General features: G+C 35.9%; 1 protein-coding gene across 1 annotated transcript in view; it reads right to left on the bottom strand.

Annotated features, from left to right (window-relative positions):
- Positions 1–14208, bottom strand: part of LOC118270083 (transmembrane protease serine 9-like) — a 56775-nt gene that overhangs the window by 15762 nt on the left and 26805 nt on the right. The window contains exons 12-23 of the mRNA XM_050707161.1: positions 12362–12567; positions 11674–11879; positions 10910–10970; positions 10410–10529; positions 6512–6579; positions 5644–5725; positions 3975–4137; positions 3371–3579; positions 2177–2382; positions 1819–1876; positions 1472–1590; positions 176–415 (exon numbers count right to left, since the gene is read on the bottom strand). Of these exons, the coding sequence (XP_050563118.1) occupies positions 176–415; positions 1472–1590; positions 1819–1876; positions 2177–2382; positions 3371–3579; positions 3975–4137; positions 5644–5725; positions 6512–6579; positions 10410–10529; positions 10910–10970; positions 11674–11879; positions 12362–12567 (1738 nt within the window). The remainder of the gene's footprint in view (positions 1–175; positions 416–1471; positions 1591–1818; positions 1877–2176; positions 2383–3370; positions 3580–3974; positions 4138–5643; positions 5726–6511; positions 6580–10409; positions 10530–10909; positions 10971–11673; positions 11880–12361; positions 12568–14208) is intronic.

Here is a 14208-nt window from a genome sequence, read left to right as displayed (position 1 = left end):
CCCCAAAAGTTTTCAAGCAATGAATTGTTTTTTGTTGGAAAATACCGTGATTGACAAAATAAAAATGCAAAATCAAAAATCAACACATATAATTCACATAAAAAAAAATCGACAACATTAACAACATATTTTAATCACAGTCAGTCATAAAAGTAATTTATAAAAATCGATATACTTGGGATTTGTTGAAGCCTCGAGCTCTGGCTATGGATGTGGGTTCTGGTTGTCGCAAGGTCAAATAAGGATGACGCATGATGAAGCCTTTATAAAAATCGTGTCCAGCCGTTTCATTTTTAAAAGGATGTGGAATATGGTTTGATTCAGCATATTGAAACACAAGCTGCAAAAAATCTTCCTTTGTGAGGCCAAAAAAGAGGTTGTCCATATGACACAAGTACTCTAAGACACCTTCTTCCTGTTGTGGTGTAAACATTGTGGTAAATCTGCCAAGTTTTTTTATGGCAGATCCAGTTTTTAGGTGCCTTTTCTTCTGCTCGGGCAAAGCGGTCAGTTGACCGCTTTGCCCGAGCCGCTTTGCCTTTTTCAACCATTTTATTTAAAAAAATATTTTCACTCACATTATTTACTATATTTCGAAGCAAATACCACACAAAAAAGGCAAAATAGATAAGTAACGTTAAACGTGCAATAAAAGCATTTTAATATAAATAGTTTTGACCAAAACAGGTTGAACTTACCTCGTATTGTTTTAACAAAACGCACAAAAAAATATTTGTCGTTACTAGAACCACGCGTTCGTTCTCACCGCTTGAAATTGAGTGATTGTTGCGGGGCTGGGGGTTCGTTATACGTTTAGAAAGGCAACGTTGCGCTATCGTATCAAATGACCGAAAAATTAAGAGTGGCCGCTTTGCCTCCTATGGCCGCTTTGAGCTGACTTCCCTAAACAAATAGCGAAGAAAGATTAAAAAGAAACTATTATTGAAAAAATATAATATGATATCATAAATAATGAAATATACAGTTTTACCTGGCGACCTACAAAGCCTAATGTCACAATATTACAACAAAGGCTCGTTTATTGGCACATACATTGGTAAACTTGGTAGCCACAGCAGTTTAATAACAAGCAATGCATAAAAAATATTTTTGTTAAACGGCTTTATTGTGTATGGACATCAAGATTAAGAGTGTATATAAAATATTACCTAAATCAATCTGTCATCTGGAAGCAGGTAAAATTTCAATCACTAATGACCCAAACAAACCAAGGAGGCAAGCTAAATAAAACCAATCTTGATCACACATCTCTGGCTCGATTTAAGTCTTTGACAGAAACTATATAGAACTAATGTTAAAAAAAGATCTCATCTCAGTCCAAAATATTAATTTCTACAATAACTTAACTAATATTAAACAGCAGACAAAGGAATTCTTAAGTATTCTAATTCTTTTTTAACTAGATTATCTAAATAATTATGTCCTAAACTATTTCCTAAATATATCTCTAATATTTGCAGTAGCACCCTTCTTGTGTGTTGTCTCTGATCCAGTCTAAGTACTTGGTAACCCTCGTGTATACTCCAGGATAACCTTTCCTGGCACATCCATAGCCCCAGGAAACTACTCCTGTAAATAAAAATTAAGGAACATTTAATACTGGACCTATTTCGCTCATTTTTCGTACATTGTCAGCCAAGACGATAATAAATATGTGCTTTAATTTTTCACCAGAATTTGAGTTTGCTCCATACGGTATTTGCTAATATACCTAGGAAACTTTTTGAGGAAAAATCAGAGAGGAAGAAAAATTACATATTTACGTATAACTATATCTTATATCGAAACTATACTTACCTATTAAGTCGTACATGTGATCATCATTTTCTGTAATTAACGGACCTCCACTGTCACCCTGGAAATAAATGAGTGATTTCAAGCTTTAGATACTTCTATTAATTAGCACATGGTTTTAAATCGTGCGCAGTAATAGTAATAGATCAGGTCATCATCATCATTATCAGCATAAGATGTCTACTACTGAAAATGGGCCTCTCCCAATGACTTCCCCATAGGCCGGTTGGAAGCGACCTGCATCCAGCGGCTAAATTATGTATGAAAATGTCTGCACTGCCTATAGGAGATATTCTTTAATTATTTTTGTTATATCCATCAAGCTGAATTCATAATTTTCTAGTATAACAATCCTACTCACAGTGCAAGCATCCTTGTGCGCGGTCTCAGGGAATCCAGCGCACATCATGACCTCCTTAATCTTGGTGGCATTGTAATTAGTGTTGCGACAAGCCTCGTTGCTCAACACTGGCAGCTCAGCCTCCCGCACCGTGCACGACCACTTGCCTGTCTCGTTCATTGCTCCCCATCCCGCTACTATTGCTGTTTGACTTGTATATGTCTTGTCTGGAAGGCAATAGAAAAGTTGTGGATATTTTTGACATAAAAAACCTTTGAAATCTTCCTGGAACTTCAACTTCAATCTAAATTGATCACTTACATCACATACAGGCAGGTACCAGTAAAATATAGATACATGGTAACATGGTATGTATAACGTATGTCAGTACCAAATTCACAAATGAAGAGCATTTTATAACTGCCAATTCAAAAATTCCTGACGTTCAGAATTTTATTTCGAAACTAATTTATTTATGCCTTTATTGGTCATTGGTTATAGCATGTTGTAAAACGGATCTCCAGAATCAAGGGATCAGAATAATAAACGTCTTTGTCAAGAAGTAATAAAGAAAGAATATGGAAACTTGCCCTAACAAAATTGAGCTGTATAGCTAATTTATGTGAATTGCAGTCCTTTAAAAATATTTGCAATAAAGGAGACTCAAAATCTCTTGCACAGTGGAAATTTTGCACGATTTTTTTTATAAATTAACTAATTAGAATAAACTGTCAGATGAAACTCATCGATCCTTATCTCCATTTTTGGTGTGAACAAAATCCTTTTAATTAGTTAGTATCCAGTTTATACCAGTTTCACATTTATATGTACGAATCAGCGTTGAAGTTTCGTATCTTGTGTCAAATCGGCAACACTGAATATCCCAAAATGTTGCGTGATCTCACAAAATTACCAAGAAATGACAAGCATTCTCGATTGTATAATAACTATCATGAGACATACTTAATTAACTAAAAATCACTATAAATAATGTAACTAACTATAAATAAAATAGGCTGCGCGACGTCACCGCGTCTGCGCACGCTACTCATGATGAAGAGTCCCTCTGTGACTCGAGACTAGTAGAGCATTTCTCCATTAATTTCCAAAACCGTAATTTTTAGTTAATTAAGCATTTTCGTAGAAAATACCAGTATTATGGCTTTCTATTGATCAAAAAGAACCTTACAGTAACTATTCGACCTAAGTCCTTACCATCATTCGTAGGTAGACACACGGGTTTGACAGCATAGGAGTACTCTACAGGCTTGTTCAGCTTCAGCAGCGCGATGTCATTGCTAAGGTCTGTGAGGGTGAAGTTGTGAGCGATCACCTTCACCACGTACCGGGTCATCAACGCCTGCTGGTTCTTGTCACATCTGTCGTGTTCACCAAACTTAACGCGGAATAAAAACCACATGAACCTGGGAAATGGAAATTGAAATTAGTAGATGATGAATAAGTCTTCGTTGAATTCATTGAAAGGAAGAAGAATTGTGTGTGTAATTGTTTGCTTGACTCGCTTTTCTTTCTCAACCACTCGCTTTTTATCATCATCATCATATCAGCCATAATATGTCCACTGCTGAACATGGGCCTCCATCAATGACTTCCAAATAGGCCAGTTGGAAGCGACCTGTATCCAGCGGCACCCTGCGACCTTGTGGATGGACGTATCACTCGCTTTTATTTCTTCTGACTTTTTGAACATTCGATATATAAGCAAGTCAGCTCTTTATAAAGATAAGTTCTTTTGTTTATTGCTGTTTTACTTCCAAACTACTATTATATTCAGGATATCTTTGTCTCATATTCTTACCCTTTCATACAATGTGCAGCAGAAATGACAAATCTGTCATTGATGAGCGATGCAGCACAACCGAAGGCCTTCTCATAGATGAGACGACCGAGCCACGGGAAGGAGTTCACGTTGGATTCCATACCACCCACCACTCGAGCCTCCTCATTACGTTCTCCACAACCTGGTAGAAGAAACATTTTATCAGATCAAAATAAATGAACGAGAATTGATATTTGACAGTAAGTAATGATTTGGTAGGCAAACAAATGTGGAAGATAGACAGGAACGTGTTGAGGCATACTAACTTAACTAAAAATCACGGTTTACTTACGTACATTAATGGAAAAAAAGTTTCGAGGCACAGAGAGACTCTTCATTATAAGCAGCGTATGACGTCACGCTTTTCTCCATTAATGTACGTGAGTAAACCATGATTTTTATTTAACACCAAAATAGTTACATAAAATGCATTCGACATGAATCTGACTGTAATTAACACAGATAATTTTTACAAAACACTACCGTACGTCTTAACTCGAAGAATAAATATCATACATCTATATCTGCACTAACTTTTAACTTATTATCATCAGTTTTATTTTATGAATCCTTTTTGTAATAGAACCTCTTCTAGTACCAACAGTACCAAGCACTGGAAGGAGGCTCAGAATTAACTGTTATATTAACATGTATTATTATTTTTCTTTTATATTCGCTTATGAATAGTAGTACCTACGTTTTGTACTCCTAAAGTTATAGGACACGCCTGCTTCTCGTTTCATTAACGTCCATTGAACTTAAATGACTGGAGTACTCTCAAACGTGTTACAACTTATAATATTTTGACTACAAGTCTTACTCGTAAACACTTCGTTAAGGAAACTTGAGATACTTGAAAAATTTCATAAGTATTTATTTACGAATCTTGAAAATGATAGAGGTACTTGAAATATGATAGAAAAACTATCTGCACAACATGATTAATGCCCATGCACATGCACATAATTTTAGTGTCTAGTGCGCTTACAAAATATTTCCATTTTATTAAATCCTTTGGATAATATTTTTTAATTATTTACTATGCATACATTTTTTTTGTTCTGAAAGCTAGGATTCATATTGGCTAATGTTCCACAGATCTTGCAAACTGTACCTGTATTTAACTGAAAACCCCAGATCGATCCAAAGATTTTGGATTTATTTATTTCGATCGTCTTAGTTCTTGGAGATTCACATTAGTCACAAAGATGTACCTATACTCTAAAATATATCTACCTACATCTATGTTTCTTGTGTGTCTTTCCTGTTAACATTTCAGAACATACCTGAGAAGAAATACTTAACTACAGATAGACATTTTGTGCTGCTATACCTAAACCCAAAACTTAAGTATTTATTTACTTTATAATAAGAACTGAACTGACTGAACATAAGGAAAAAAGTTGATTTTAATGTTATCAGCTTACTCACGTAACTGTTTGACGAGGAATTCGACTAGTTTCAAGCCATGCTAGAGGCTCATATTCATGACCAGCATATCCGCGACACAACGACTGTCGCACTGCTACAGTAGCAGCATCAAACAATTACGTGAGTAAGCCAATAACATAGTAATTAATTTAGCATATCTCACGAAAGTTATAATAAAAGGACAAAAGTATAATCAGAATAATTGATATAAACTTACCACAGTCTTCACAGGGTAAAATCTCCCTTTTGACATGATGAGATGGTGCACGAAAAGATCCTTGGGATATCACGAGATCGTCCTATGAAAATAATTATTAATACAAATGTTACAGTTGCAGTTTAGACATAATAATATTGTGCTTAAACTCAAGTAAATTGAGTTAGGAACGGGAAAAAGAAGATTAGGCATCTATTAATGGTTTTATTTATGAGAATATAGGTGTGGGAGAACCATGCTTCGGCACGAATGGGCCGGCTCTACCAGAGTAATACTACGACATCACAGAAAAACAACGTGAAACAACGCTTATGTTTCGTTATATGAGTAAGGTTACCGGAAGCCTAATTGTCCCCTTCCCAATCCCCGATTACCCAACAACCCCCAAAAGGCCGGCAATGCACTTGTAACGCCTCTGATGTTTCAGGTGTCCATGGGCGACATGATGGTATAGGTATGGTGAAGCAGCTCACTATGCAGCACACTTACCAATAATAGTCTATTCTATTCTATTCGCTCGGGACTTGCAGAGTGTGTCACCACGACTTAGCATTTTGTTAACAAATTAATGCAGACATTGATCTACAAAACTAATTAACTTTTACCGTTTAATCTAATACCTCTATTGATTGACATTAGTCGATAGAGGCTACGTCTTCCGAACCTGCCGCAATAATTCTATTATTTATATATTTCGTTATATGAATCACTTTTTAGCTACTTAGCATGCGTACCGACACATGACAGCACGTACATTATGTAAATCAAGTCACCAATACGATTCCTATTAAAAAAAACTAATTTGCGTAGGGGCAACACCGTTCGAAATTTAAATATAAATATTGTCAACTACTGTTATCCAACCTACCTTCGTTAGACTGAGCGGAGAGCTGCTACTAAACACACATAGGAAACAAAATAGGTAACACAGCCACATTGTAGTAAATTAATTAAGTTTAAACCAACACAACACTTTAACTTAAGTCCGCAACTTAAATGTTACTCTCTTTAGAAAGTTGCATGTGCTTGGGGTTCAATGTTTTTGATACACTAAGTCATGTCTTCGATCCCAACGCACTTTATGGGTACAGAGACTTTAAAATGTTGCTACTACAACACCCAAAATTAAATCGATAAAACGAATTTTCAAACTCGTGCCAATGTTTTGGACAGCTGTCCGTTACTTCCCGCTAGCCATGTTGGAGTAGCGAGTCTTCCGTAAAATTGTTATAATACATTGGAGTTTTTGTTCGATATTCTAATGATGAGATGCGTCATTTTAGCGTTCCGAGGGCTGTGCGAATGAGCGTTTTATTTGGCAATGACCTCCGCGGTCATTGACACCGCGCAGCAGCCGACTGTATGTAAGTGATCATTTTGAGCTTTATAAGCTTTAGTATAAGGGCGTAATTACCTGCATATTTCTGATGTGATTATGTCGCAACACAAACCAATCAATATCTGGTTGCGTTCTGTTCGTATCAATAATATTGCATACAATTATGTGAACCCTAAAGAGAGCCGGGTCTTAATTACGGCGACGAATATTAAATGGCCCTTAGTTTAAGTTATGGCGCGTAATTATTTGTTGAGAAGGAAATTTTGCATATTTCATCGTGTCATTGACTCCTTACCCACGTCACTGGAGTGTAAAAGGCACTGTATAACTCATATTTTTAACATAAGGCTTATATTTTAACAGTGGTATAGACAGATGCCAATTCAGTTAAATTAATTTTGGCGCTGGAGAGAATCCCTCAGTTAGATATAAGTACCTACATACTAATAATAACTATTCCTTCCATGAAAAAGTGCTTCAAACTGTATTCAAAACAAAAAGATAGTATACTAATTTTATCTTTGGAGATTATTACTCCTACAAACCTATACAAATCGGCGCATTGTCATCAGGTAAATAAAACCTCAAAAATAAATACTCACACAATATATTTCAACGGAACCTTAAGCACAAAGATCGAAAACACACTTTATAATATTTTTGCAAATTCACGTGCGAAATTCCGTGCGGCTACCACATTTATCAAACACGCACACTACTGTTTTAGGCAAACACACAGAGCTGTATAACAGTAGTTTGGTGTTTGTGTAGACACGCTAGGATAACGATGTTCCCCTGACCCGGAGTGGAGCTCCTGACCTAATAGGTTAAGATCAGAGTGAAAGTCTTTTAGTACTTAATGATGCATTGGAGGCTAAATCAATATCAAAGTGAACAGTAGTTTTATCAGAGTCTACAGTTGCTTAGTTAAGTTAGTGTCAAAATAAGAAAAGAAATCTATCTACTTTTACGAAAGAGGTGATGGCAATTTTGCTCTAATACTTAGATAAAACGAATCAAAGTTTAAGAGTGGAAGCAAATACGTCATTTCTACGTATAAAATTTACCTAGAAGTGACGTCACACGATATTTCAAATCAATTTATATATCTTCGAAAGTATTTGTTTCCGTAAGAAAAAAAGCGTGTCTAATATTTTAAAATACATAATCTACAAGACGGGCATTAAAATAAAAATTTGTTACCCTTACTCTTCTTCATATTTGTCCTGCGTCTGCTATGATTGGCCTATAAAAACATTGGTTTGGAAATGATATAGGATGAAATGAAATAGGATGCTAATAATATGATGCAAGGATTGGAGTATCCTTTCTAAACTTTTGAATTTGGAATCCATTGTTGTGTCCCAATATTTCGGAATTTCAATTTATAGTTTTTTAAATTCCTATGGTATTCACTCACTTGTAAGTTTTCATTTGTTTCAATGAAAACGTACATTTGTTTAAATGAAAACTTACTTTATAAGCAAAAATTAGGACAAGAGCCTTTGTTTTACTTTGGTTTACCTTTGCCACCAAAGGTTTACAAAGAGCATTGTTGAAATAAATAAAATTCTCCTTTACACATATTTCCCAATCAAAGGATCCAACCCACTGTTTTGTCATCAACATGGCTCCGAAATGTGGTATATCATAAGACCAATAAATTAGTCTATATGGCGTTAATGATCAACTTCTTTGAAGCAAATCTCTACTATTATGTTTGCTGTCTTATAAGTTTTAGGCGTTTCATTATAATGTAAATACTTACCTTTTTTGCACTTTTTTGATGACGAGGGGTATCATTCACAATGTGTCTAGCAAAGAAAAGCCAAGGAGTGTGTAATTTTTTAATATAATTACTAACTTACATATGCCTTGCACAGGGGATTATTTTAGCTTACTAAATATAAACATGCATGTTTAAATCCTAATATGAATATGCATGAAATGGGACTCAGCTTATTGCCATACAACGGATACCAATCAAGTTTGTGCGCGTTGTCTCCGTCCGTGCGTCACTGCAAAGGGTGCCAACTGAAAACCAGTGCTGGGTACTTTCTGTGCCTAGCTCATACTGAGGTGGCAACCCTTTTGGCTTGGGCACGTTGCCACCTTGTTTTTACCTGTTGTGTTGTATGTTTTTACTTTTATATAATTTAAATAGTGCACTTTTTTGTGTTTTTAATGTTTTTTGAATGTTTTAATTAATTTTAACATTTTTTTTCTTTTCTATTTTGTGTTTTGTTTTTGGTGCATCGTGCCCGGTGCCGAATAAATGATTTTTCTTTCTTTCTTTCAATCCAGATTCCGTGTGACTAAGAAAATTTCAGAAAATCTTCAACAGGCCATGACAACCACTACAAGCCTCTTCTAAATAAAATATCCCAAAAAGTTTTTAGACTTCATTGCTGTACCCAATTGTTATTGACAAATTCAAAGTATTTATTTCAATTAATCCTTAATTAGGCATTTTTGAACGTCGAACGTCGAACTTGCGCGGTTGCTCTTTTTTTGTGGGAGGGGGTATTCATCCAATGACTTTTCCCGCCTTGGACGAGGTGATAGGGAGTGTAAGACTGAAAACCACCCCACTGACTAATAACCACCTAGTTCCTACTCCTGCTTTTCGAGCCGGTGCTCCGGTAACTCGATAGACAGTCCGCAGCTCTGGTCCCCCAGTTGCCAGGCACAAGACTTATAAATGTGACAACATTTATAACCACTTCACTAGCGACTTCACTTCACCACTTCACTATATGTGATAATAGGATACCTAATTATTATTACTTGATAAATAAAAACGCAAGTATTTCGAGGTACTTTAATGGTTCAAAATTCGTACAAAATCAAGTATAAAATAGGTTATCAAATAAGCGCCCTAAGTACCTACCTATATAATATAAGTACCTACCTATAGAATATTTTTTGTTCAAATGGACAAATTGTAACGAATGTAACGAAAAGCTACCAATAAGAAAATGGCGCCACTGATAGCTGAACAATGGTTGGTAAGTAATAATGTTAGGTAAATTATAGTATCTGCACATACCTTAAAAAATAATCCTAAGTATTCATATTTGTAAACTACTATTACATTTATCTTTTTTTGAAGTTTTATTTACCTAGTTAATAAATTATAATAAATATAATTTTTTGGAAGTACACTAACATTTTTTTCAATAAATACAAGTCTAAATAATGTAATTTCCTCCAAATATTTGGTCATAAATAACTTAAAATACACTACAGTAAAATAATATGGCTAATGTTAGGTATATGCTTAATACAGCGCCATCTATCCTCTGAAAATCACAACTTAGTTTCATCAAAATGAATATAGATGGCGGTGTCACTATTCTAAATTGCAGTACTTAATAAATGCATCATAATTATTTTATACATTAGAGTATTGGAAACTTTATGTTCTAGTCGGTACAGTAACATCCATCCTGCGTATTTTCACGGATCCAATCGAGGTAATTGGTGACTCGAGTGTATACGCCTGGATAACCAACTCTGGCGCAGCCGTTACCCCATGAGACGACACCTGGAATAATAATATTATTTTATCAGAAATGTTAGTCCTATGCTAATAACCAAACATATTTAGAACATTAACCTTTTGTGGTTTTGAAATGGCAATGACTGGTGGGTAAATATTTTTTTCGTTATGACGGATGATTTGATGTATAATAAGTATAGAGATAAGAGTTCAGAAATCTTCTGGAATCAATTTATGCAAAATGTGTGGTTCCTCAAGATCACAGTCTGAATAGTGACCCTAGTAGAGGTACTTAACAGCCCATTTCTTCGCCAAGTCAATAGGTGTAAAGTTAACAAATTACATCATGGCATTGTTTCTACAGCTAGGCCCAACGGGACCGAACATTTAGTGAGCATACATTAGAATATATCTGTATTCATTACCGATCAGCTCGTAACGTTTGTCGTACTTTCTCTCAGTGATCAGTGGCCCACCGCTGTCACCCTGAAATACAAAAATAAAGTTAAAAATAATAAAATTAACAAGAAATCAAAGAAAACTATGTTAACACAAAGTACTAATATGGAGCGAATAGTGATATTTAAAACGATGCTGTACCTCTACCATGAGTTTGAAGCAATAGTATTTGTCGATAGTCGCTAGCGACGATGTAAATTTTTTGTATGGCAAATTTTAGTTCCACAGGTGACCGGTAGAGGCGTTGTAAAATTTGCCATGCTCATGGTAGAGGTACTGATTCCATAGTACACATTCAGTTAAAATTATTCATAAGGAAAACTTTCAAATTAAAAAAATACCTACAAGTAAAATAGTTATTCTCGGTAACTTCCTTAGAATTTTCCTATTGATTAAGCAAATTAGTCATAGTTCAAGTGAGTGAACAAAGAACATTTTTTACTAAGCAATTGAATAGAAAGCATCGATTTGAAAGCGGTCGGAAATAGTTAGACGTATTAGCAAAACAAATGAAGACATTCATGACACTGTCCAGAAAAAGAACTTTAAAAATAAGAAAACATGTTTTGACAATTTATGCTTTCGTTTGCGCTGTGAGCGAATAATCAAAAACTTGGTGTGTTCATTAAAAGGCATGCCTATGCATACTTAAAAGTCATATAAGAATATTAGGGTATTATGGGGTTATCACCCCAACCTTGAGAACTGGCTTTGACCAAAATTTTCCTACCTGACAAGAATCTTTCTGTCCCGTTTTCGGATATCCAGCGCACAACATGTTGTCAGTGATCATAGACGCGGTGTACTTGGTGTTACGACACTCCTGGTTGCTCATGACGGGTACTTCCACCTCCTGCAGCGTGCAGGATACCTTGCCCTCCTCTGTAAGGGTACCCCACCCTGATGCCACAGCCTTTACTCCGACGTACAAGTTCTCTGTTGAAGGTAATAAGACCAATGAAGAACTTACTTGAAAATTCAGAGAAAACTTTGAAACTCATCAGAAGTTAACTCAAACATAAGAGTAACTTCTTTATCATCATCATCAACCAAAACACTAACCGAAGATCAGCTAAAAAAGGAACAAACCCTTAGTTGGTAAATATCGTAAGTAACGTTACTAAAATCATCCGGCAGACAACGTAACAGGCTACCGGGGCTCCAGTTCAAAGCAGAAGAAGGAACGGGTGGCTTTTAGTCAGTAAGAGTCCGATACTCCCTTCCGCCTCACCCTAGGCGGGAGAAGTATGATTTTGCCCTCATAAAAAAAAGGTTCCTAAAATCCCGATGTTTGGCATATCCGTCAAACCACTGCTTGGTGATCTTAGTTTAGAAGATACAACTCCTCGCTTGGTGGCTGGTCGTAAACAGGTCCAAATAATAAATTTTAAAGTTAAAAAAGAATCAAAACAACTTACTGTCATTAGTTGGCAAGCAGATAGGCTTAATGGTCTCAGAGATGGGGACTCTCTCGTTCAACCGAAGCAAGGCTATGTCGTTGTCAAAGTTGGTGAGGGTGAACTTGTTGGCGATGGCACGGAGCACGAAGCGGGTCTCAGGACGAGTTGTGGCGTTGCAACGGTTGTGCTCACCGAACGTCACTTTGATCATGAACCACATGAATCTGAAACATAAAGGTGAAATAAATTAGAGTTTATACCTCAATCTGAGAAGGATTAGGATAACAACATTTCTTTATTTTCAATAGTTTAGAAAGGTTTATTAGGAAAATGATGCCTTAGCAAATTCTAGTATATTTTCTGAACACAAGAATCATGTTTGTTTAATCAATCATTAATATCCAAAAGAGTAGGTAAGTTGGTTTCGAAATGATCGGTTGGGATTTACGATTGTGAAATAATAAGGTTGCTCTCTGTTACACCTACATTGCATGTCAGAATTCCAAAACGCAAAATGCGCAGTAGATTGCCATTTTGCACCACGTGGGTCATTCACACTCTTATTTTGATTCCAGTTATAGATAAATGTGACCTAGAATTTACAACATCGTATATATCAAACAAGTTTGTCGAAATTCTAAAAAATAGATCAAATTTAGATAGCCATTCAGCTCAAAAACAAACTAATAAATCAGCCACAAATTGTAATTAATATTAAGCTTTAATATCCAAAACAAGGATGACGCATTATATTCTTGATGTTAAATATTTAAGGGTGATTCACTAAGTGCAATTTATGTTTGTATCAATATACTGATCGTTTTTCAACACTTTGTTGACCACAAAGTAAAGGGGAAAGACCAGTTTTGAATACCCAGACCAGAATAACAACAATATGAATTCTAAACTAAATATGCCGAAAATGTTTACGTGGAGAAGATAACATAACTGGGATGACTATAACATCAATGGTTGAACAAGATGGCCTGATAAGTCTACTCGTAACTGCCGTAGAGTCATATGTGTTTAACTATAAAAATGTGATATTGTAAGAGGTGATGTCTATTGAGGTCCTTAGACTTCAGAAAAGCCTTAGCTTTAGGGTAAATATAGCTTCCTGAGCTGCGGACTACCTAGTGGGTTTACCGGGACTCGGTCTCGAAAAGCAAGAGTAGGAAAATCATCCAATGACTTCGAAGATTTAGATTTTAAATTATGACTGAACAGAAAATGCCAGCAATACTTCATTACGGTAACTTCGTATTTCGTAGGTGTGTTGTGTACACAACAACGAGACCCTCGAGACTATTTTACTTACGCAATTTGTAAGTAGATGTCAACACTATTGACTTTTACGCACTCAAAATCCTCTTCAATCGCTCCTTAACTTTCCAATCGGTTGGAAATCACTACTTCTTGTATAATAAAACAGTAGCTTGTATTACCGTGTCGGAATTAATTCAGTCGACAGTCAGTGAGCATTTATTATGTAACTGCTTGCTTATTTCCGATTGTTCTTTGAACTACTCGAGCCAACTTTGTGTCGACATTGAGCGAAAGTGACACTTGTGTTTTGGCGGGCCACGGTCACATGAATACTATTAATGTCCCTCATTTACGCTTTCACTTGCGTACATTAGTCCTCGCTTCTGTCAAACAATACATTCATGAGGTGTGACGTGCAATGGGACACCTTTTGATCTCCTCGGTAAAAGGCACTTACAGTCATCTTCTTGGAAATATGCTCCTTACCTGAGATTAAGCTGTCGACCTAAACAAAAAGTGATCACAAAGTGCCTAAAATGGTCATTTATCGAGGATAATGAACTTTAAGTTTGGAGCCTGCTCCTGGGCCGGTTTCAAGG

The sequence above is a fragment of the Spodoptera frugiperda genome, chromosome 30 (genome assembly GCF_023101765.2).
Source record: "Spodoptera frugiperda isolate SF20-4 chromosome 30, AGI-APGP_CSIRO_Sfru_2.0, whole genome shotgun sequence".
Taxonomy (NCBI): domain Eukaryota; kingdom Metazoa; phylum Arthropoda; class Insecta; order Lepidoptera; family Noctuidae; genus Spodoptera; species Spodoptera frugiperda.
Note: the sequence above shows the minus strand (reverse complement) of the source record. Positions and strands in the feature narration are given on the sequence as shown.